The following is a 25,137-nucleotide window of genomic DNA, read 5'->3' on the forward strand; positions in this document are numbered from 1 at the left end:
TCGGATGATGGATGGACAGAGATTTATAAAAAATGTTTGTGGATGGATGACGGATTACAGAATGCGGTAGGTAGGGGCTATTTATCATTTTATTAGTTCTATAGCCACGGCGGACCCGTCATTTGACGAACTCGGACCGGATAAGAATTGGAGAAGTGCGAAAAGGCGTGCGTGAAAACGAAAACGGCAATAGATGTTTTTTAAATTCAAAGCTAACATGGAGATGATTTCCTGCAAAAAATTTCATCTCTTTCTGTGTGGATGGATGAGAGCGTTTTACATCTAATAAAATGTACAGTATGGTTATTTCTCTGTTTGCATTATGTGGCGAATAATATTTTTTGTTATTTCTGTGCTTTTCCGGACCGTGTCTCAGGTCTCAGTAGTTAATGCTAAAACACCCAATCACCCAATGCATTTTTTTGCTACTGGCAAGTATTTTTTAGGAGAGACGTGTCCGTCACTCATTTCACAAAAGTCAATTTTTGTAAAATCGAATTGTTGGAACTGATGTATGAAAATATATTTTTTGTGGATATTTAGAATAGTGTTTAGCGTATTCGTACATCATGACGCCGGTCACAACTGTGGCGAAAGAAGGGAATGGGCGAAACAAGGCGTTTTTTAACAATACCGCCGGCTTCAGCACGCTGATTACTGTGACCGTGTTGTCACTGGCTTGGCTGGCCGGTTTCGCCTCCCGGCTTTTCGCTGTAATTCGTTTCGAGAGTATCATTCACGAGTTCGACCCATGGTGAGTATGTAGGGTCTTATTGGAAGTTTAGAGCCTGTAGACTAGCATCGCTTTTTACCTACATCCATGCGTGCGTGTTTCAGGTTCAACTATCGCTCCACCGCTTATATGGTGCAGCATGGCTTTTACAACTTCCTGAATTGGTTCGACGAGCGAGCATGGTACCCTCTAGGGCGTATCGTCGGCGGCACCGTGTACCCCGGCCTTATGATCACTTCAGGCACAATACATTGGATACTGCACACTCTGAATATCCCTGTTCACATTAGAGATATATGTGTGTTCCTTGCCCCAGTTTTCAGGTAAATTTTGTTCCACTTTTTATATCTGGTTCTTCATGTCTTGGTTGGTTAGTTCTTGAAAAATAATGAGATATTTTGGTTGTAGTGGTCTCACAGCCATAGCTACGTACCTGCTAACCTCAGAGCTGTGGTCTCGGGGAGCAGGCCTGTTTGCTGCCTGTTTCATAGCCATAGTCCCTGGGTACAGCAGCCGGTCCGTGGCAGGAAGCTATGATAATGAAGGCATTGCAATCTTTGCCTTACAGTTCACATATTATTTATGGCTAAAGAGTGTGAAAAGTGGATCAATTTTCTGGTCAGTTTGTACAGCACTGTCCTACTTTTACATGGTGAGTTATTGCACTTTTTCTTTTTGACCTTGAGATGTGTGCATTATCATTTAAACTGCTTCAGAATAGGCCATTGAAAATGTTGTGTAATAGTGTAATGTGCTTATCAATGAATCATTTACGGAATAGCCATAAAAATGCAGTTTATATTTGTGCAGAGAAGCTGTTTGAAGCATGAGATTGAGCATTACACAGTTTCAATAATTATGATTACTAACTAGATGTTATCATTTTGTAATTTACATATTGTTTTAGAACTTTTTAATGATCTATGTGATAACATTGACATGTTTTAATTTAAACTTACTCTTTCTAATGAGAATTTTATTTGTTCTAAATCATTAATTAGGAAAACAATGTACATTTAAACAGCTGCAAGAAATTTAACAACACAACAAATATAAAGACTGATAAATAAAATTCACTAAAATATTGGTATAAGTCACAGTTCCTAACTAAAATGCCATTCTATCACACAATTATGTATACAGAAATTGTGTTATGTTATTATATATCCTTAGGTATCAGCATGGGGTGGCTACGTCTTCATTATCAACTTGATCCCCCTTCATGTCTTCGTGCTGCTGATCATGGGGCGATTCTCTCAGCGCCTGTTCGTCAGCTACACCGTGTTCTACATTGTGGGTCTGTTGTGCTCCATGCAGATTCCATTTGTCGGCTTCCAACCGATCAGGACCAGCGAACATATGGCTGCTTCAGGTGAGAAACCATATTTTTTCATGGTAATATTAGAAGAATAAAAATTATTCAGGTTAATAATATAAAAAAGTGCCCTCTACTAAGTAGTATTATTTGTAAATAAATAAAACTTCCCATTTTATTTATCAAAGTAATAGAGTATCAGATTTGATATCTGATAGTGTACAACTTGGGTCACTAATAATAAGGAAAGGTAAAGTTCTCCCCTTATTCTTCCATAAAACTTTCTTTACCCATATCGTAAAATTTAATTACCAATGTGTTTTAAATAAATATTGTATTCTAAGTACTACTGTGTTTAAGTACTACTTACTTAACTGGTTAGTTAATTACGAGTGGTACTAAATGGGCAGTTATTTGTACTGAAACCTCATTAAAATGTTGATAAGGCTTCAGTTCCTTATCATTGTTTGCCTATTCATATTTGTTTCTTGTATTATTTTATGTATTGTTACCAACCAATCGACAAAAAAGGGCATAAAAATAAGAATATGTCTCTTTCCTTATCATTCCTATATTATAAAAAAGAGACCGAAATATATGCTTTAAAAATCTATAGAAAACTCAGGTCTTCTGACAATGTTTTCCTTGTCCATTAAACTTTATATCTACCTAATTCAAACAAATTCGATACTCGACCAATGAGTATCGAATTTGTCGCAAATCTCACGTCTGCTCTTTTTCTTTCGCCATTAGCATCATTTTAATTGAACTTATTCAATGCACTATTTGTTTTACATTCACAAAACAATGTTAAACAATTCTTCATCAAAGTATTTGGCGGCCTTATTTGACGGATTTGTTTACGACTAGCGAACTTAGCGGATGTTGGGCTGCACGATCGTAGCACCAATTCTCCATCTAATTGTGGCTCTAAACCATTCAAAAACCCACACAAAAGAATTTCATCATAATAGGTTGTACCATTTTCGAATTTTTGCGTGACTACTGCTTGGTAGTTGTTTTTATAAGAGATACTACAACCATCTTCATAGCAACTTAATTTCAGTTGCGTAAACATTTTCAGTACAACATTCAATTGTCTTGAACATGCGTATATTTTGAATTCCGCTAATGAGACGTATCGGGTGTCGTGTTAGTTCAGATAAAATACAAGTAATTAAGGCGTAGCGAAAATTACGAAATACTAAAGTTGAAATAATGTATTTCTTAAGTTTTCGAAGTATAGAATTCGGTTGAGGTGCCATATCATAAAGTTCGTAAAGAGTTAACTAAATAAAGTGAAATTTAAATCGAAAAAATCATTATTTAAGTCCTAGAGGACCCGGTGGTGTAATGGTTAACCCGGTCCTGGCTTGACAAGAGCTGTGATTTAAGTCCTGTCCGAGTCAGATTTTTTCGATTTCATTTTCTTTGTGAGTTTCCCTAAGCATGGGTGCGTGGTATAAAATCAAAAAATCCTTTAATTAATTACATGTTCAGGAATACCGTTACATAAGATCACTTAACTACACGCGCACGCGCCTGCGGGGAATTGTATTACGATTGATTTGTCTATCGGTTCTTACCCGATAACATTACTTCGGTTGTACTATGATCGCGTTTCCGTACGAGTTCGACCTTGCGTACACGCACGATTACGCAATAACAGTACCACAGATCATATAATACTACACAGTACCAACCTTTCAAGTACTATATGAGCGCGCATCTTGGTCGTCATAGACCATTGTTCGTGTGTTTACTCATGAGTCGAAATACGTACGATAACACATCTAAAGTGCATTGTTTTACTGCCGACACGCGCCACACACGAGGTGCGAAAACAATCCCTACCACTATCACCCAGAGTTCAATATCCATGCCCATAGTCTGTGTTGAGTTGGAGATAATTATTTCTTTTATTATGGTTGGATGTTTTATGTGGATGGATGTTTGTACCTATTCAAACCTATTGCTGTTATAAAGAGAAGCATATAACATTCGTCAATAAATGGATGTGCTAATTTATGTTTTAAAATAAATAAAGAGCAAAAGGTTCATACTTCAACTTTGTACTCAATTCGTCCGCAAACTTTACGACTCACGAAGCTCTGCGATAGTTTATTAAAAGGTCGTCTCGTGTATAACCTGCAGGGCAATAAGTCAAATATCGACTATCATGCAGATCCCACCATAACACAGCTAAAAATCTTAGTATGATTGGCTATTTGTCAAAAAATGTATGCAGTATCTTACGAAAAGTAATGATAAAGTTGCACCCTATCATATAAAATATACATTGCCAGTAAAGTAGCTATGGAATTTGAGAAGGATCTAGGAAGGAGTAATAGTAAAATAGAGTGGAGTTGAATAGGCGGCAGCGGTTCTCATACGAAATGCTCGTTAGGGCCTTTCCACCAACTTTTTTCATCAAATCATTAGTAATCTTATATTCCAAAAATTCTAACCCAAACGGTTGTTTCAGGTGTGTTCGCGTTGTTAATGGCTATTGGTGCGTTGAAATACCTGCACAGTCTGAGTCCCAAGGGTCAGTTCAAACAGCTGCTGATCGTTGGAGGCTTAATAGCCGCCGCCCTGGTGTTCCTAGTGGTAGTGCTTCTGACATATATGGGGGTCATCGCTCCTTGGAGCGGCAGGTGCGTGCCAAATCTTCATTTTAAGCCTTAAAAAATATATTGCTACCTTTCACTTACAATAAGTAAAAGAGGAGTTCATACCAAAATATATATACACCTCTGCCTATCTGCGACCATGTTACGTTTGTGTTATGTGATACAAAAAAGAAGAAGATTACTAACATGTTCGACCCCTCCAGGTTCTACTCTCTCTGGGACACCGGCTACGCTAAGATCCATATTCCCATCATCGCGTCGGTATCGGAGCATCAGCCCACCACCTGGTCTTCCTTCTTCTTCGATCTGCACGTGTTGGTTTGCACGTTCCCCGTCGGTTTGTGGTACTGCGTCAAGAATATCAACGATGAAAGAGTTTTCGGTAAGTATAATGGTGCTTTTAAAGTTATATCTGTCATTTTCTTATCCGCCGAAAAGGAAAGGGACGGGTAATCGACAAGCATAAAATTTATGGAACACACGTCAATTTTAAGCACAAATCTAAACCAACCGTCTAAAAATTTTACCATGTCAATAACCCGACACAGTTAAGTAGACAGCACGTCAAACGGATTGCATACCAGCGACGTACCGTTTGATTCGCCCGGGTTATTCATTCATTTACTCATTCTTCCTAAAATTAAGAGCTGTGAATCATCCGTCCCTTTCCTTTTCGACGGATATGAAAATGACGGATATAACTTAATATAAAATTAGGCGGTGTCTGCAGGAATCGGGGCCATTATGTTTAATAATTTTTAATGTTGTCATTTGACATCGTAACGAATATTTGGGGGATGATTCAGACCATGAGTCTAAGTTAATATCAAGTGTGATTTTTCGTCAACTCAGAATCATGGTCCGAATAACCCCTCAAAGTTTTCGTTACGATGTCACTGCATGTTGTCGACTTTGTTACTGAGCAACAAAGGCCCTTTTGTATTTATAATCATTATTGTACTTATGCTATGTAACTTCTCATGTACACCTCTTCTCATGTTATATTGAGATGCAGATTGTCTTGGGTAAATGATAAGAATGATTTTTTTTAAGTTTGCGTTTTATGCGCGGACCACCTGAACGGTAGAAAAACTTAGAGGCGATATTTATATAAGGGACTGTACCAGGCGCATCTTAGTGTTAGACTAAAGTAAAACGGAGGAGGTGAGGTAAACCCAGCTCAGCAGCTGGTGTAGAGCGGAGAGTTGCCGTTCTATTCGTCTTATTATTCCTTATTCTATAAAATAAATTGAACTAACTACGTCTACTGAACTTCTCTATAGATCGGATATTCTTAAATCGAAAGGGTGATCATCGATCTTTGTTTTCCGAGCTCTATAGTTTAGAGCCGGTGAAAAATATTCTAAACAGATTACATTTTACAAAAGATCCACGGTACGAGTTAGCTCAAAGTACAGAATACTGTGTTATAACGTTCATTAGCATAGTGATTTATCAGTCGAGTTTAGGCTGACCGATTCTGTTTTATTTAACATCACGTAGGCCACTATGACAACCCCGTATAAGAATAGAGAATAAAATAAATTTATTGCCAGTGTTCACATTTTTCTTTAAGAACTAATTGTGTATAATAGGAATACGGGTAAAAGCTTGTGCTGTGATGGAACCATGCTATGGCACCATCCAGTCCTACTTTCAGCCATTTCCTCTTCCTGCGGAGGCTCAGAAGAGAGAAGAAGAAACATTCTAATTGCAATCCCCTTTTCCAGTGGCGCTGTACGCTATAAGCGCGGTATACTTCGCGGGCGTGATGGTGCGTCTGATGCTGACGCTCACGCCCGTGGTGTGCGTGTTGGCTGGCATCGCCTTCTCCATACTTCACGACCTGATCCTGAGGGAAGAAGACATGCCCGTGCCTGTAGCTGAGAGCGACGAGTCTAAGAACCTTTATGACAAGGTAAGTTTGGGGATAGGTCCAAGATCACTTCCGTCTTAGGCCCCATGGTCCAGTGGTTGAGCGTTGGGTTCACGTTCGTGAAATCACGTTTCAGTGGGACAATTATAATTTTGTGATCTCTAGTTTGGCTAGGACTAGTTTAGTAGGGCTAGTTTTGCGAAAATCAAGAGGGAACTGGGCACTGGCCTATTTTTCCCTAAAAAGTAGCATGGAGAATGCTACACCGACAAGAGTGTGGCTCTTAATTAGTGATGATGATGATGAGTTTGGCTAGGACATTGGACGTAAGATGATCCGTGCTTCGGAAGCCACGTTAAGCCGTTAGTCCCGGTAACTACTTACTAATGCCATGTCAGTTCTGTCGAATTATTGCCTAAAATTGACGTGTGTTCCATAAATTATAAGCCTGTCGATAACCCGTCCCTTTCCTTTTCGACGGATAAGAGAATGACAGGTATAACTTAGAATGAAACTAGATGATGTGTACAAGAATCATCACCAATGACAAACTAGAATTAGGTTAAGTATATAAGCACCAATATTTGCATTTGAAAGATTATCACGCCATCTTCCCGCAGGCCGGCAAGTTAAAGAAGCGGTCCCACTCGCCGCCGCCGCCGCCGGCCGACTCGGGCCTTGGTATGAACGTGCGCTCCGGCATCCTCATCGCGTTCATGATCCTGCTGATGCTGTTCTCCGTGCACTGCACCTGGGCCACCTCCAACGCTTACTCAAGCCCCAGTATCGTGCTTGCTAGCTATGGGAATGATGGGTAAGTGACATACATATACTCACGCACATCTGCAATGTGAGGGGGCAGAGCCACAAGTAATCAGCAGCAGTAGCGGTGGGCAAGAGATGGCGAAAATACGACTTTTTTGACGTAACTTATTGTCGATTTTCCGTATATGGCATTACTTGGCCGGACAAATTAGGAGCGTCGAGGGCTCTCACCCGGTTTTTATTTCACCCGACTGCGGCGAAACGAAAAGAAAGATTATGGACTAGACAGAAGAACAACAATTGTATGACAAACTTAATTACTCTCGCTTTATCGTGCAAAAATCAAACAAAATAATGAAGTGACTGTTTCCCTAATCCTTTTATACCTATAAGTTGGGAGGAAGCAATATTGCCTTTTAGATGAATTACTTTGCTGTGGTCTTTTTGAACCCACTGATTTAGTTTGGAATGTCTTTTTGAAATGTTATTGAAATTCATTCAACTTGTTCACAGATCACGTAGAATCCTGGACGACTTCAGGGAAGCTTACGGTTGGCTTTCACAGAACACAGCTGAGGACGCGCGAGTCATGTCTTGGTGGGATTATGGATATCAGGTACCCTTTACCTATTTATATAATACGCTAGTTTACAACTAGTAAAATCAGTTACTTTTTATTAAACGTCATAGAAAAACGTGATAAGAAACGTAAACGTAAGAAAACAACAATAATTAAGCGTCACGTCCGAAGGGATAAGCAAAAGTATATAGTATATACACGCACTCCTCGACTCCTCGCCCATGTAATATGGGGCGAGTCTGTTACCATTATCCTGGAAACCACGTGTTACCAATACTATAGAGCAAATAATAATTACTACGTATAGAACGGACACTCCTCTCTGCACTAATTCATATCGGTGCCAAGCTTGATTTCCCCACTGGGTCTTACTTTAATCAATAAGGCGGTAAGCCGTTAAGGAGTAAGAGAACTTACGCTGTCTATCTCGCTCGCACTTACGCGGTAAGGCGGCATACGGTAAGAACGAGATTTTTGTATGGACTGACCGGTCTGTGCTTTTACAGTGATTATCACACTTTCCGATCTTCCAATAAACGTTACTTTTCAGATTGCCGGAATGGGTAACCGTACAACATTAGTGGACAATAATACTTGGAACAATTCACATATCGCGCTGGTCGGCAAGGCTATGGCTTCTAACGAGAGTGCGGCGTACGATATAATGACAGCGTTAGACGTGGACTATGTTCTGGTCATCTTTGGAGGGGCTATCGGCTACTCCGGAGACGACATCAACAAGTTTATATGGATGGTGCGCATCGCTGAGGGTGAACACCCTAAGGATATTCACGTAAGCAGATTCAGTTTATTTTTCTAACGGCTGTGGTCAGTAACGATCTTCTCGTGACGACAGTACACCTATTAAATGTGATTTGGTGAAACAATACTGACAATGGCAGGATACAAAAAAAAACACAACATGTCATAAGCTCGCGACTATATTTCTTGGACTAGTCGGAGGTACGATAAACTGCAAAACTTCAGTTTCTTGCAAAGTAATAAATTAACTGGTTGCACTTAAGACCTCCTGGTTACATGTCGTTCCTGTAATAGACCAAAAACACCTACAAAAACAACTACAACTAATGGTTCATAATTTCACCACTGTTTACAAATAATTCGCTGAGATCAGTGACTGAACTTTTGTTCTTTGATTGTACGTTCAACTAAGTACCCACATCTCATCTCGCAGAGCTTTCTGTACAGAAGAAAAAATAACTTTTATTTACTTGGAATAAATAACAATCGCACTGTTCTTGGGTGAAAAGATTGTCAATTGTTAGTAGTAGCACTTTAGCCGTTTTTTTTGGATGTTTATTTCGGGAAAAGGATTTGCGCTATAACTTGGCTTGGCTTGCTTATAAAGTCTCGTTTAACATGTACAGGATGATATACAGGATGTGTATCTTTATTCTTGACAGTGACATCGAAAACTTTGATGGGTGATTCAGACCATTATCCTGAGTTAATCTTTCGAACGCCGGAACGCGGATCTCGACCAGACACAATGTAAAATCTATTGTGTCTGGTATCTCGGCATATGAGAGGTTAATATCAAGCGGAATTTTCAGTCGTAAAAGTATGGAACTGAAAATAATTAAAAAAAAAAACAATTACAAAACATTAATTTTCATTCATAAAGTATCATGGTCTTAGTCATCCCTCTCAGTGATCGGTACGATGTCACAAACACCCTGTATGTGCAGTAGAATCAACCCTGAAAAGAACTTTAACTGACGTTTTAAATAAAATTTTGGTACGGAATTGATTTTTTTATATTAATATTTCAGGAAGCAGACTACTTCACAGAGAGAGGAGAATATAGGATAGATAATGAAGGCTCTAAAACTATGTTAAATTGTCTAATGTACAAATTATCCTATTATAGGTGAGTGAAATACTACATTATTTTTTATTAGCATTTAAAAACGGACATATATGCGGGAATGAAAGCTTATTATGAACGTGATGTGTATGAGGTGAAGTTTATGAACGTGTCCTGAGGGGGACTGAGAGGGGAGAGAGGAAGGGAAGGAAGATGGCGACGGGTAGATTTTGAAAGCGAGGTTGTGCTCTGTAATCTCTGTATTATATTGAAAAAAATTAGAGAAAATATAAGAAAAGTATTACACAGTTATTTCAATTTTACTCCACGACCCTACATATTATATTATCACAAAAAATATTTTGTGATCCCGAGTTTGGTTAGGATATTACAGGCTGATGACCCGATGGTCCGAAAGTAAGATAATCGGAGGAGGGCACGTTGAGCAATCGATTCTGGCTACTAACTTGGCGGTAATTCTAGTAGAGCTAACATGTGCAACATATAAAATTTTGTCACGGACCTTTTATCGATTCTGACGATATAATTATGTAATTTTGTCGATTGGTGCCCAAATAAGTCATGATCTGTCAAAAAATGTCAGAGTAAAACAAACTTATCGATTTAGACAAAATTTATTGAATCGATCGATAATTTTATCACGTTGCGCATGTTAGCCCTGCTGGGTTGATGACATCGGTTAATGACCTCGCAACCCATAACATAGCATAAACAGCCTATATATATCCCATTGCTGGGCACAGGCTTCCCCTCAATCAACCGGAGGGCACGGAGTCATCTTACTTTTTCAGACAATCAGGTGATTCAAGCCTGAAAAGTCCTTACCAAACAAAGGGCAGCGTCACATAGTGATTTCCACAATGTCCCCATCGGGAATCGAACCTGGACCTCCAGATCGTGAGCGTAAAGCTCTAAGCACTAGACTACGGAGGCTGTTGCAACCCATACGAAAGAATAATATGTAATGTATTTTACTTACAGATATGATAGCGGAGGTAGTCCTGCAGGGTATGACCGCACGCGCGGCGCGTTGCCAGGCAACCGTGGGTTTAAGCTTACCTACCTCGAGGAGGCCTACACTACTGAACACTGGCTTGTTAGAATATACAGGTTAGTCCAAGTAGTAGTGTAGTGGTGTATTCAAGTTGTATGTTTTACTCCAACCGCGGTACAGCAACCGCGCCACGTGCGACGCAAATTCAATTCGACAACTTAGAGGGATGATTCACACCATGATTCCGGGTTGATATCAAGTGGATTTTTCCGTCACATAAGTATGGAAATGAAAATTATGAAAAACACTAACATTTTCAGGAGTTTTCCGACAGGAAAATCCACTTGATATCAACTCAGAATCATTGTCTGAATCATCCCTGTGAGTATTCATTACGATGTCACTAACCCCGTGTATAGAGTTAAGCATCAGAGTCCACGCTGAAGGACATACCACGCAAGTGAAGCCGCGGACTTATTATGCTTATGTTTTGTGACGCAGGGTGAAAAAGCCCAATGAGTTCAACCGTCCTCGCTTACCACTATCTAAGAGGACGATTTCTACCAGCAATCAACTCTCCAAAAAGGTAACAAATATACCATTATTTACACAAATATTACTAATTAAACAATCGCTTGACGTTTTTACTAACCAGTCTAGCCAAAATTATTAACACCTTTAAAACGTAGCATGATTAGTATGACAGCAGGAAGTTAGTGTAAAAGAGATGAACGTATGTCCCTTTCCCACTATCGGTATTCAGCCTAGTAGAAAAGAGACAAGCGATATGTCACTAATCATGCTACGATTTGACATAAATTATACTTAAGGCTTTACGCGTTGTAAATAAATAAATAAAAAATACTAGGCACAGGTTTCCTTACCAGGTGGAGCCTTAGGGATGTTTCTACACAATTTTATTAAAAAAATATCGAAATAAAAGCTATGACGAGACACCTGATTGGTTTTTAATTGAGATCAAAAATATACACAATTTTTAACACACATTTAATCGCGTAAAAAAACAATGAGGTCTTCGACGAGTTGACTACATGTCAAAATGACTACAGATCAGCAGCCGTAATAATGGATCATGAATATCTCGTCGAATGGAACTGATTTATTTATCATATAGTCAAATAGGCTAGGTGGCTGGGTCGAAGATAATTTATAAAAAGCCAGTCTAAGAGGATTTAAGCTCATTTTTCTTTTTGACTAATTTGAACTTTAAGACGTTTGACCATGTTTATACGTATACTTGCGTATTTCTATACAAATTCCATAGAAATTTATAATTTGACGTTTCGTAAAAAGTATCTCATTTGACTAGATTGTCCTGTTGCCTACAATGTTGGTTCAAATCGCGCGCGATATGACGGGTCCATGCTACGTCTACTGTTGCTTCGTCGCAAAACGTGATTGCTAACTCTTTCACACTTACATAATATTACTACCATCGCTCAGTTATGTAAGTGTAACTAAAAACCTCACGTATCACAATGTACTTAAGTATATCTTTCACTGGTGATAGACAAAGTTTTCCTCTTCCAGAATTCATTAGGAGTCGGATCAACGGTACAGTAATAGTAAATTTATGGGGGTTTACACGTACGGGTTGGTTGTCACGTGATGTGGGCTTGTCTCGTTTTTGTACCGTTTTGTTTGGGAATTGTTAATATTTCGTTGCATTGCATGTTTGTGTTTTTGATTATGTGTTTTTATTGGGGTTATTTTACAGGGCTTTTAATTTAAAGTGGCATATTAATCGTCTGTTTTTATGTGTTCGGAATTGGAGATGAAAACCGCAATTTATAGAAAACAACGGTGCCTATTCGGACCCAAACAAACCTAATTTCAGTTTGATAGCTTTTAAACTAGTGCAGTCCTGCACATGCAATAAGTTCAAGAAAGAGATAGAGCTAGTTTTACTCTTGTCAAATTAAGTAAAATTAGGTTGTATCGAATCGGCACCAATGTGTAATATTGAGCTTATAGTCCGTGCGTAAATTCTTGTCACCGCTCGAGGTATGTGGGCGGCAGGGAGGGGGGGGGGGGGGGGAGGTAGACAAAGCCATCAAACGTAACAGTTTGGCGGGTTAATATTGTAAGAAATAAAATTGTACTTACCAATTTAACAATAAAAAAAAAAACACTGATGAGTACCCCCCCACTCCCCCTTTACAGCTCATATACCTCGGGTGTGACATCCCCTTGCGCGCGTACAAAATACGTACTACGTGCGGTCACGATCATTAATATGTATACACTTTGGTACCATGTCACATTAACTTTTTTGACACATTGAACTGTAAGTCTCACTAAATGTCAAATATGTTAGTGCGACAGAGTCCTAAAGTGGGTACATTATATTGCTCATGACTGTACTCTGCACTGTTACTGTCTTTGGGATGTGTAGAGTTACAACTCTACAAGTGTTTGATGGAAACTGTTCAGTTACTTACGTTAATTTTGTAGTAAATTGTTGCCGTGCGTTTTATTGCCTGTTTTTATCGATGTTTATTACTTTTGTGTTTGTTTATTTCTTTGATAGCGAATGTGAGCATGTTATGTTAAGCTTTAAATGTCTACTCCTTCGGGTTTTCCTTTTCATACCTCCATACGCTGTCTTCTGTATTTTGATTGAAATATTTGCTATGATTGTGATGTCATGTCAATTAAATATGCAATAAGTATTTAAAGATCTTTTTCACAGAAAATAGGGTACGTTTTACAATACAGTAGTTAAAAAAACTTAATAGCAAATTAATATTCGAAAAAGTTGAAGTAAGTAAAACTTATACACACTTTTCTCTATGTACGTACAGTCATGAGCAATATAATGTACCCACTTTAGGACTCTGTCGCACTAACATATTTGACATTTAGTGAGACTTACAGTTCAATTTGTCAAAAAAGTTAATGTTACCAGGTACCAAAGTGTATACATACATATTAATGCTCGTGACCGTACGACACTGAAGTATCTCGTGTGGATTTACCTTAATAATTTTGATTAAACTTCTAAACAAATTATTTGTGTATATATATAACTAAGATTCAAATTGCATGTAAATATCTTTTAACTAGAATAACTTACAGCGTGGTTGATAAAATGTTTGTAATGTGTTGTAATAAAACTTGTTTGTAATTAGTTCGTTATGATGGTCATATGAATATGAAATATATATGTAACTTATACTGTCATGCACAGTGCACTTATGTATAATTATTTGTATACATCCAAATATAATTTCCACGTCTTTAAGTATGGTACAAGACTACTCCAAACGTGACATTATTGAAAGAATTAAGAGAGTATTGGATACACAGGGACGCTATCTGTTTTGGATGACCACCATTATTGTTTAAGTTATTAAATATTCCACCAAAAATATTTTCATGTAAAATGTAGCCAAGACGAGATAATAGCGATCGCAATGTCAGTAAGTTATCAGATCTTATGTAGAGCCAAGCTTCTAACTCTACACGCGCTAACTATTCAAACCTTAAGTTCAGAAACTCTACGCATTATGCAAAATATTGGCGCCACATATTTTACCTAAGGTGTATATATTCTGACTCTCTGCTCTGACAGTTATCATAGCTACGCCACTGACATAGGTAATACCTAAATAATATTCGTTGCTTTGCATGATATTTGTATACAGATACCAAATTTTATGTAAGTACACTCGAATCGAGGTATGGAGGTACATATAAATTCAATAGAAGTACGTGACAGTATGGTATGAAAAGGAGAGCTCTATTTTAGTCGGTTTAAATAATTGTTGGTAATAAAAACAGTATTTAAAAGCCATTCTCTTATAACCGCCGCTTATTAATACGCACATTAACAAGTGTGACATATTGATAATAGCTTCTCTAATATTGCAGAAATATCCGATGCGCAAGTAAACTATATTTAATACTGTTAATACCGTAAGTGTTTACATGTTATGGTAAGTAGTGAAGTTTAGAATATATGTATAGTATTTCTTCATGTAGTTTTCTTCTCAACAGACGTCTAGAAGGAGAAAAGGCTTGATGAAGAATAAGCCTACGGTGGTGAAGGGGAAGAAGGTAGTGCGATTGGAGTGACGTCACTCCTAGCGAATGCGAGGCGCATTGCGCAGGCGCGCCAGATAATGTTCCCAGTCAGTGGTAACCTTGCAACGGCAATATATCACACTCTACTTATGACATTTGTGAACACCTCGACGCTTTCGAGGTTTTCGAAGATCAGATGTTGCCTTAACCTTTAAACTATAAAAGTATAATTCTAAAAATTACCCCATTTTTCGCATAATTTTTTCATAGAGAAATGTCCATAGACACATATGGATTTTATAGCTTTGTAATTAACTTCAGTGCATTATAGTTAGCATAAATATGCCTTTGCATATTTACCACTGATCATAAAAATTGAATGACTGACACCAATTCTGTATGTATTTAGTCCATTAGATAAAGTTTCTTAAAATGTTTAGATCTATTTAGTTGAAATTGATTTCTTGCACTGGGTGCAAACGTAACATGAGTTTGGAGTTGCCGTGGACGTCGTGTTGCTAGAGAAGTTTGTTTTTAAGACCACTAAATGGTTCATTAATTTGCTCCACGCTTTTAGTCCACATGTGTAAAATCCTTGGTTCTGTTCGATATAACTATATCATTTGTTTTCGTGTTTAAAATTGTACATTTTACCTATGAACAGTTGCATTTAATATTTTTGTGTGAAGTTATTTTGGTTACTTTACAAACAAACTGCCTTGATTCGAGTCTTAAGTTAAACACTATAAGATTATAATGTTAAACACAGTGTTATTATTCCTTTAGCGTTGAACTACATCTGGCTGCACCGTAACCCACTTCCCTATGCTTCTATCCTTTTCTGTCAATTAGAACCGTCATTTGGTAGAGCGAGATAAAGATAGAATAACGTGCGACCGCACTCCGTCAGCTTGTGTCCGCCGCGTGCGGTCGCATTATCTCACTCTAGCAAATGACCGTTCTGAGTGTCAGAAAAGGAGAGAGAAGCATAGAAAAGTGCAATGTGGTGCAGCCAGATAGAGTTCAACTTTTATTCGACTTTACGATATGCCAGCATCGTAATACCTTTTGTTTTGGTCATACAAAATCATTCGATTGCATTGCCGTCACGTAATGAACTCGTGTTACGACTAAATAAATATTGTTCGATGACGATAATGTTTATAATTGCTACGTCCATTTGTATAATAATTAATTAATAGTTTAATGTTAGTTGTTTCACTGTGTAGTAACCTCTTAATTTTTCACATTCGTTTTCGTAGTACCTACAAGATGTACCTCGTTGCATACTTCAGTACTTATCACAAGTTAGTTTGGTATCGTTTCAAGTTTATTATCTTAGATTGTACGGTCGTAAAGAAGGCAATAATATCATCGCTGTTGTTAAATGTATTTATAATTTACCAAAGTTCGAATACATAATCGATAGGTGTCAACTAGTTTGTATACTGATTCTCTCATCTTGATTGTTGTGACTGCGTGGGAAGCATTTAATTTATCACAAATAATTTAATGAATTAAATATTCAGTGACCATGTCCAGTGGGTAAAATGTTATGGTTTTTTATTTTATTGTTGCACAGCACTTTTGTTTTTCGTGTAAACAGAGTTTTATCAATCTGTAGGTAAGATGTCATTGTGGTCTGCAATGTTCTTAATAAACAGATGGAGATGAATACCTTCTTTTATTTCGTAATCCTACTTACACTCCTGCGTTTAGGGGGTAGGGTAACGGCCTGCATAGACAGCGGGGCGGGGCGGGGTAGGCGGAACAATTTTGCCGCGAACTGTAGAGCAAAGGGAATCGTATGCTGCCAATGGTCACACGGTGTTTAAAAGTACCGCGCCGCCCCGTCGCCTGCGCAAGTCTTAACGGGAAAATAAAAAAAAACAAATTGACAAAACCTTCACCATATATTTATTAATAAAGACAATCTAAAAGATCACGTAATAGTCATTGTCTTAAAAAATTAGTTACCCTAATAAATTTATCAATATATATATATAATAGAGTTTTTTTTTACTTTATTACTTATTGTTTCAAGGATATGCGAAGTTGTGTGCGAGCCACCCGGCGCCCAGCGGGGCGGGCAGCGCTCGTCGGGGCTAGTCGTTGTCATACGATCATCACATTGAATATTAACAATGAATCTATTATACGTAATTCACTTACATCTTCCAATGATTACCTATTTCAATGTAATCTAAATGCTTAGTAAACTTGACCTAACGTGTCTACGCGAAGAATTGTGCTAATCTAAAGAGGTGTCTACAATTTTTATAGTATTTCAAAGATTTTTGTAATGTACAGAACGTTCAAAATCACAACACAGAGTGTAATATCAATTATCGTGCAGTCGGCACGTGTTACTGCTACTTCTATGTTACAAGTTTAATACGTATTAGGTACGTAAGTACATCCAATTGAAGACCGGCGTATGCTCGCCTTACACACTATCCGATACAAAATTAGAAGAATATATATCCATTTAGACTTACAAAATATTAATACTATAGAATAGTAACATTTTATGTTGACACAAATACAGAAGTACTTACACAAGGTGCCGACGGGGCAGGCAGGGAAGGGTCGGTCTGATGTCAAACCAAACATAATGTAGGGTCCTCAATACTAGTTTGAACACAGTCCAATATTAGCGCTGTATCTCTGCTGTTACATTACATATTTGTAGATAGATATCTATTCTTTTATCTTTCTCTTAAATGTTAGTTCTCATACAATTGACTTGTAGTTATTGTTTTATTTATGTTTCTATGCCGTTTATAGTTATTAAAAGTTATTAAAAAATGAATATAGAGCTACAATGATCTTTTCCGACACTCTATCGGTATAATGTCTTTATCGTAAGCCTGTCTAATTTTAAAGTTAGATTCTAAAATATAAGTAAAGATTTGATTAGTAAAGAAATAAATTAGAGCGATCCAACAGCGCCGCTCTGGCGGGCAGAGCGACGGTGGACCATAATAAATGCGATTTCCAGTGCTTTGTGTTATCTTTTTTCGATAAAAATGATAAATAAAAGTAACTAAAAGAGTATAAAAATAAAATTGTAAGGCACTTCTATATTTAAGTTTGAAACAAGGTTGTATTAATCTCGATCTTAATTTTAATACTTACTTAGCATTTGAGTGCATCTATTCGAATACAACGGCTTCTAATGACATCTAATGTGCGCGCGCGTCGCGATCTAACATCGAGCCTGCTACAGCTTGTTACAATAAGGGCATTATTATTCTATACCCTGACTAGTATGACGACTTGGCACATGGAATGGGAGTACTTACTAGAAACCAAAAGCGAAAGGACAGGATAGGACCTACATTTGGCAATCAATTCAGATTTAAAATTTAGAGAGTACCTTTCAGTCTTAAGCTAAGAGTATTGTAAAATTATCTCTGGAGGGACTTGTCTTCAATAAACCGTAATCGTACGTTGTAGACCTATCTCCGGTAACGTATATCGAAAAAATATTGAGTATTTATACAATAGCCCGTTTGTTTGTTTTATATTATACGAAAATAATTCTATACGCTTCGAGAACAGTACAAACAAATATATATTTGTGAGTCCGAGAATCGTGGTTAGTCTGAAATACCACATCGCTTCATCTAAGTATACAAAATTAACAACGTTTTCGTAAGCATTGTAAATATTTCATACCAAGACTGGGGTTTCCGTCAAAGCCTCGCCTTAGTCTAAAACAATAATTTATCTAGATACTCTTACTAACGAGTTCAATTCTATCAATACTCCAATTTATCCTAAATATGGCATACTTAACTCAGTTACAATAAATTAGTTTTTGAAATTACTTTGGCAATTTGAGAACTTAACTGTAAAACTAAGTTAGAAAATTTGTCTACAAATGTTAAGATAGAACACAACCAAATAATCACACAAGTTAGTGATGTATAGCGTAACTTTTGCATTTATACTTATAAATAACCATTTACAACAGTACCATGACACTAAAGGAAAATATATTATGATTTGTATTTGGCAAGTCCATTCAGGTACTCGTGGAAGGAAACATAATACACTTCCAGTTCTAATACACACAAGAATAATATTCATCTTTCAATAGTGGCATTTCGATTTTGAACTAATTCTTTATAAAGTTAACATCTTTCCTTTGAACTAGGTATATAATACTGAGAGCGTTACACGCACTCTTATACATTTAATTATAACTTGTTAATCTAAGAGGGATTCGTTAATAACAATAAATAATTCGAGAATATTTAAAGTATTAACATGTCTTTTCTAAGGAATACTGCCCCAAAATTAAGTTAGAGTTTCTTTCGGAAGACGAAAAGTGAGTAGATTTATAAATGTCACAACCCGAAATATTTGAGTGAAGAGAATTTTAACTTTGGGAGCAGTTGACTTAAGTAGAGTTCCGAATACAGATATAAGATACTTGTACGAGTACACTTGAGCAACTGTTTATTGCCCGCTTTGTACTTCTAACAGACAGATTACATTGAAACAATAAACCATACATATATCACAACACGTAGGTACACGTAGATACAAATAGTACATCTATCATAGAAAATAACGTACACTCAAAAATTAACAATACATGTCAAGTATCAAATAATAGCATATTCAGAACTATTAACAACGGTCTAGATAATAATATTATCAACATAAAATATAGAACATTTGAGCATTTCAATAATAGTTTGATGTAAAAAAATACTTATCCCTCCATTTCATTGTGTGTCGCTTCTGTGAATGAGTTGTACACGTTCCGCTATGTTTTATTGATTTTGTTTATACGGTGTAGAAGTTTCTATTAAGACTCTGTAAATAGTCAATGTTGACTAAAGCAGGGTTTCTCAATCTTGTATCTCCATGTAGGATTTTCCAAAAGGCTGTTTTTTTAAACGTGGCAATAAAACAATTAACGATCTAGGGTGAAAGTCCAGTGCGGATAGCACACGAACTTTTTTACACGAAATGTACAGGACATTTGAGTGTTGCTGTAAATCTTGCCATGAGCGGTAGATACTTTGAGGAAATGTAAACTGAACCTAATAGACGGACCGTCTTACAACTTCATTTCACCGAATTCACACAAGAGCTGTTCTGTCAATTCGCCTAGCGTGCTTTATCATCGATATGTGACTAGTAGGTACGGATGCTGAATTGAGTTCCGTTGTCTTATTTAACTATCTATAACAGAAGGCAAGAATTCCAAGTGCGCTTCATAAATTTGTCTACTACGACTAGATAAATAAAGAAAACGTAAGAAACTACAAAATAACAACAAGATAATGAGCAAACAAGCAAATTATGTAATAGTGAGCTGGGCTCGCAAAAATGAAACAATTGATTAGAAACGAGGTAGTGTAGTTACTACACGATTTATGTATGTATCACACACAGTTGTAATACTTATAATAGATCAATATCTCGAATACTTAGAGCGCGCGCGTCGACTGACCGCGGCTTCAACAACCAACTACTGTTTATTTACAACATCACACTTGCAAAGTCACATTAAGAAGTCTGTCATATAAAAAATTTACGAAGAACTATCTATCTATGTATCAATCGTTATACAAAATATGTTTAGCGCTCTCTTCAAGCTTAGCGTTACGACAATTTCGAAACAATTAGTAGGTATTTTATATAGGTAATCTTTCGATTCCCAAGCTAACTCTTCTCTAGCTACTAGTCACTACGTCGTTTTTTTCTAGATCACTTTAAGTAATTTATAAATCTATTTTGTATAATATAGTAAATGCTTAGCGATTCAGCATTTCAAGTCCGACTCCGAGCGAGTCATTCGCGCGTTGGGGTGGGGTCGCGGCGCGAGCGTGCGCGGGCGCGTTAGCATGGCGGGTGTCGCCGCGTCACCGCGCGGTGCACAGACTACACAACACGTTAGCACGTGAGGTATGTTATGATTAGTCGCGTGGGCCAGAAGGTGGCGGCGCGCGGGCGCAATGAGTGAGCAAGGACACTGTTACTGTGCGGGCGGTTTGCTGTGGTATTCAGCTGTCGCGTGGGCTCTGTCATCAGATCTCTCGACCTTTTCATAAGGCTTTTCGAGTTTGGGCCTTTTCGGCTCGGCGTCGAGTGGCCGGTGTGACTTCATGTGTGCGCTACGACTTTTAACTTTGTTAAATACTCTGAAACATAATAGGGTTTACTATTAATTACGGCAACAGAAGAAAAACAAGAAGAAGCGAAATATAAGTCAGGTTAACAAAAAGCAGAATTGCTAAAGCAAAGCGTATAGCGTTAGTGCTGTTGAAAAACCTATATACATACAACATTAATACACAAATCTTTTTCATATACTAGCCCTATAATAAGTACGATAAATAAAATATAGATATACCATTTACTTCCTATTGTAATGGACATATATTAACTGTCTTAGCATTATTTTAATAAAAATACGTTATATTTATATTTACAACGTCGATGTTAAGAAGGTAACTATACCACAATATTCACTTTAGCATGATTTGTAAAGGACTCAAACTATTCAAATTCTTCAATAAACAATATCAATTGGTTCGTTTGTCCTTACGTTACGGTGCGATGGTAACTAAGGTGTGAGAATAAGAACAGTTTGACAACAATCCACATGTTACAATGAACATTTATACATAAACAGTTATTTAAAGAGGATTTTATGTAAACATTAACTTGACATGCAATCAACATCAATAACACTGAACCTGCGAGTCCTGGCTCAGCAAATGGCACATTTTGAACACTTCGATTGTCGATTTCATGATTCTTTTAAACTTAATAGCATTTACTGAACCAGCGCGCAATATTATAACTTAATTTAACATATTTTTCCCTCATGTTAGTTACGTACGAAGCTGTAAATATTTTTTATCCCTATTTCTTAGTGCTGCTAGCACAAAAGGCAATTTAGGTGAAACGGAACTCTACAAACGAAAGCTTATCTTTATATTAAGCTATATCGTAGGGACTAGGGGTGGGAGTAGCGTCAGCAGGACATTGTTCCACGTAAATTGCGTTTGCGCATTTCGCTGTCGATGAAGACATATGAAGCGGTAGGCTGGCGTGCTCCTTGTGGGCAGGCACTTACTTCCCGCAGATCTTGCAGGGGAACTCCTCTCCGTCATACGACGTCGGCGACGAGGTGCATGCCGCGGCGACTGACGGAACCTGGCCTACTGATCCCTGGATGTGGATAAGACGTGTTAACAATCAAACTCGTCATCACTCGTCGGTAAGCCTGAAGACATAATGTTGTAGCCCGGAATTGGCGGTGGTGCTTACTTGTGATATCTGCTGCTCCATATGCCAGCTCCGTAAGAACAGCGTCTTGTAGTCTTTGGTCACTTTCTTCCAAAAGTAGTAGAACTGTATGCACTGCTTCGAGTCTTTTGTTCTTATCTGTAAAGAAAAATGCAACATTACAATATTTGAATGTCGAACTGTGTTGAGTAGTTATCATATTTATGTATTGACTACGACTCTAAATAGCTTCATAAACTGCAAATGTTCTTACCAGCTGCGCAATCCTGTAAAAATCCTTGTCGTAGTGTCCTAGCCCTGCTAAGAAAGCTTCCACCTCCTCCGGCGTCCAGCGCGACTCGTGCTGCGACGGCGCCGCGGGCCGCGACATGAGACGCAGAGTCGCTGCTCTGATGTCTCCCCCGCACTCCCCCAGAGTCTGCAAGGCGTATTCTCTAGTGTGTCCCCCGACTGGCATCGCCGCGCACATCGCCAGCTCCATAAACATACGCACTGGAAGAGAAGAACTCACAATTAACCCGATAGTTCAAGTTCCACTTAAATGCACTTAAATGCAATTTCAAATATAAGTTGACTTATAAGTTGAGCATGACTAAAAAATACGCACGTTTGAACAAAATAGCTGTAAAATACATTAAATGGTTCTCTTTTGGCATTGCCAATAACTCTAGAGTAAGAGATGCCAAAATAGTCTCCGTGCTCACCTTCGCCGTCGTCCAGAGCATCGTTGATACCCGGATCCCATAGAAGCTGTTCCGGAGCCCGATGTAAGTCTATACGGTCATTGCAGAGCTCCGGTATATCGGCTTGGTGGTCCCTTCCGATGTTGATCTGCGGTGGTCGAGGCTCTTCCAATTGAGACAACACATCGGTCTCCGTTGTTGCCAATCCTGGAATTGGAGTGATTTTACGCATAAGACATATTATTTATTCGCATTTTTTATAAAGTTTCAAAATTAACTGAATTAAATTTGGCCGGCCAAGTAGTTAATGCCATCTGCGGCAAATCTAAATTCTACAATTAGTCACGTCAAAAAAAAAAAATAATAATTACCTGCTGTAAGCTCTATGAACAATCCAGAACCATCTCGATCGGGAGGCAGAATAGGTTGCGGCGTGTAGTGATGGATGGATCGACGCATGCGGGAACGATACGGCCCAGCAGGTGAGGCTCGTCGCTTGCGTCTCTGAGGTGACGCCGGTACGCTGCTTGGACTTAAGAACACCGCTGGAACTGTATCGCGGCCTTCTACGCAAACCTGTTGAGAACACATACCAAGCTTTTTAAAGACATTCGTCATCTTTGAGTCAGTAAAATAATTACGTGAGGCAGTTTAAAAGTTACCTGTAGAGAAGATGCATCTTGTTGCCACTGCATAGGCGGAAAACTGGTCATCATTCGATGGTGTCGCCGCATGGGCCGTTGGTGAGAGAAATCGCGGGGGCTACTTGATAATAGTGGGTCTTCAGAGTTTAGCATGATGCGCCGTGGTGCTGGCGCAGGTTCTAAGGCATAGGCATCGAGTGATCGGCATTCTTCGGGTAACACTTCCTCAAGGGCTTCCTCCACCTGAAAAAACAAATATTTCGTTTAATGTTAATCTTTAGTCCCTTGCTTCTATTCAGTTCTTAGTGTACCTACCTCTTCCTGACTGGACATCGTGGCAGTGAAAAAAGCAGCTGATAGCGGTGATGATGCACGTGGGGCAGTGTGCGCTGGTGAATGCGCGTCGTGAGACGCTGGTGGAGTTGGATAAGCTAATCCTGGAGATGATTCAGGCTGTGTTGAGTAACTGCCCCCCGGCGATGCCGCTGTGTACGCTAGTCCCGGAGAATCTCCGGTAGAGTAAGACAATCCCGGAGAATGTGCTGTCCATTTATCGTGTCCCATTCCTGGCGACGGCACGGGTGATCCGCCATGGCAAGCTCCAAAGTCCGCTAAAGATTCTGGTAGCGGCGAGTTCAGAACTGCAGCAAGGCGCCTACTGGACGGGAAGGTTACAGGAGATCGTTCTCGTATAGATGCAGCGACTGTTGCATAATCTTCTAAAGAAGCGAGCTCGTCAAGCTGTTCTGGCGTAGTAGTAAACTGGAAGGTATCTTCATTGAGTGCCGGGGAAAAATAACCATCGTCTGAATTGAATGAAACTCCGAAGATTTCCGGTCGAAATGTGAAGTCTTGTTGCGGAGATGATTGCCCAGGGTCCGACGCTGATCTTTTAACCACCTGACAAAACAAAAGTAAGTATGTTTGAAATTTCTGAATTGAAGTAGGTGGGTGTTTTAAGAATAACAAGTGAAGAAAATTAAAGACCTTTGAGTTCCCTTTCTTCAAGAGCTCTATAAGAGTCGAGTCTCGGTGTGCAGCCGCGGTAATACAGGTAGAGATGTTTGTTGCGACTGTGACAACGGGTGGCGCTCGTGGTGAGACGAACTGCGCAGACGTCGGCACAGGTGACGCGGGCGATGCGACTGAAGTACGGATCGTAGTTAACGGTGGAGGCGCGGGCGCAACGAACCCAGTTCGAGAAACCACTGTCTCTGTAGTTGTACCTTGAAATAATGATACTAAAATCATTGCTAGCAATTGTATGATTACAGTTGTATGAAAATATTTTTTTAACTAAGACTTTTAATAGCTACCGGTAGAAGACATAGATGTGACTGTAGCTCCGCGCCGACTGATGATCTTTTCCTCAATAAGTGCGCGAACGGAAACGGATGCGGTTTGTAGCGGAGGGCCGGTGGACTCCTTTTTGTCTAATTTCTTACTGTCTGAATCCTGAAATAATATCGGTTGTAGAGTTATCCAATCATTCTATTTGTTTAAATTTAATTTGTGTTCTAATCAAATGACTAACTAAACAAACATACAAACCTTTTTGAAATAACCTCCGTGTAGCCTCATGTGGCCGTTAAGAGCTGGTATGTTTTTGAACTTGCGGTGGCAAAGGTTGCATTCCACCGGTTTGACCTCGCTGGTTCGAGGCGCGCCGCTCCCCGCTCCGCTCGCCACCACGCTGCCACCGCCGCCACTCCCGCATTTTTGACTACCCTGCTGCGCCTG

At 38.7% G+C, this 25,137-nt stretch overlaps 2 protein-coding genes across 9 annotated transcripts in view; one reads left to right on the plus strand and one right to left on the minus strand.

Moving 5' to 3' along the window:
- Positions 1-443: 443 nt before the first annotated feature.
- LOC126375158 (dolichyl-diphosphooligosaccharide--protein glycosyltransferase subunit STT3B) lies at positions 444-16,467 on the plus strand. 4 transcript variants are annotated; one of them, XM_050022020.1, is made up of 16 exons: positions 444-754; positions 838-1,056; positions 1,142-1,385; positions 1,907-2,105; positions 4,534-4,705; positions 4,885-5,063; positions 6,412-6,599; positions 7,178-7,371; positions 7,836-7,938; positions 8,453-8,695; positions 9,696-9,793; positions 10,733-10,861; positions 11,247-11,331; positions 12,297-12,320; positions 14,640-14,684; positions 14,766-16,467. In XM_050022020.1, exons 1-15 carry the CDS (start codon positions 570-572, stop codon positions 14,658-14,660), a joined length of 2,283 nt encoding a protein of 760 aa, XP_049877977.1. In that variant the 5' UTR covers positions 444-569; the 3' UTR covers positions 14,661-14,684; positions 14,766-16,467. The 4 variants fall into 4 exon arrangements, with proteins under 4 accessions (XP_049877977.1, XP_049877974.1, XP_049877978.1 ...); XM_050022017.1 differs by lacking the exon at positions 14,640-14,684; XM_050022021.1 differs by lacking the exon at positions 12,297-12,320.
- A 219-nt stretch (positions 16,468-16,686) lies between these two features.
- The window catches only part of LOC126375150 (uncharacterized), a 371,263-nt gene continuing 362,812 nt past the window's right edge, over positions 16,687-25,137 (minus strand). For 3 of the 5 annotated variants that reach the window (XM_050022004.1, XM_050022005.1, XM_050022006.1), the window contains 11 exons: positions 24,949-25,134; positions 24,714-24,852; positions 24,385-24,638; positions 23,713-24,297; positions 23,416-23,640; positions 23,125-23,329; positions 22,775-22,960; positions 22,324-22,562; positions 22,092-22,208; positions 21,898-21,992; positions 16,687-20,956 (listed from right to left, as the gene is read on the minus strand). In XM_050022004.1, coding sequence (XP_049877961.1) covers positions 20,791-20,956; positions 21,898-21,992; positions 22,092-22,208; positions 22,324-22,562; positions 22,775-22,960; positions 23,125-23,329; positions 23,416-23,640; positions 23,713-24,297; positions 24,385-24,638; positions 24,714-24,852; positions 24,949-25,134 — 2,397 coding nt within the window. In that variant the 3' untranslated portion in view covers positions 16,687-20,790. Of the gene's footprint in view, positions 21,993-22,091; positions 22,209-22,323; positions 22,563-22,774; positions 22,961-23,124; positions 23,330-23,415; positions 23,641-23,712; positions 24,298-24,384; positions 24,639-24,713; positions 24,853-24,948; positions 25,135-25,137 lie in introns of all 5 variants that reach the window. The other 2 variants (XM_050022007.1, XM_050022008.1) reach the window with 2 other exon arrangements.

This window comes from Pectinophora gossypiella, chromosome 18, assembly GCF_024362695.1.
Source record: "Pectinophora gossypiella chromosome 18, ilPecGoss1.1, whole genome shotgun sequence".
NCBI lineage: Eukaryota > Metazoa > Arthropoda > Insecta > Lepidoptera > Gelechiidae > Pectinophora > Pectinophora gossypiella.

Excerpts from the sequence above, each read along its gene's own strand:
- LOC126375158 (XM_050022017.1), top strand. The coding sequence starts at position 570 with ATGACGCCGGTCACAACTGTGGCGAAAGAAGGGAATGGGCGAAACAAG. Across the intron at positions 755-837 it reads ATTCACGAGTTCGACCCATG|GTTCAACTATCGCTCCACCG; the intron begins GTGAGTATGTAG and ends TGCGTGTTTCAG. Across the intron at positions 12,321-14,765 it reads CATTAGGAGTCGGATCAACG|ACGTCTAGAAGGAGAAAAGG; the intron begins GTACAGTAATAG and ends TCTTCTCAACAG.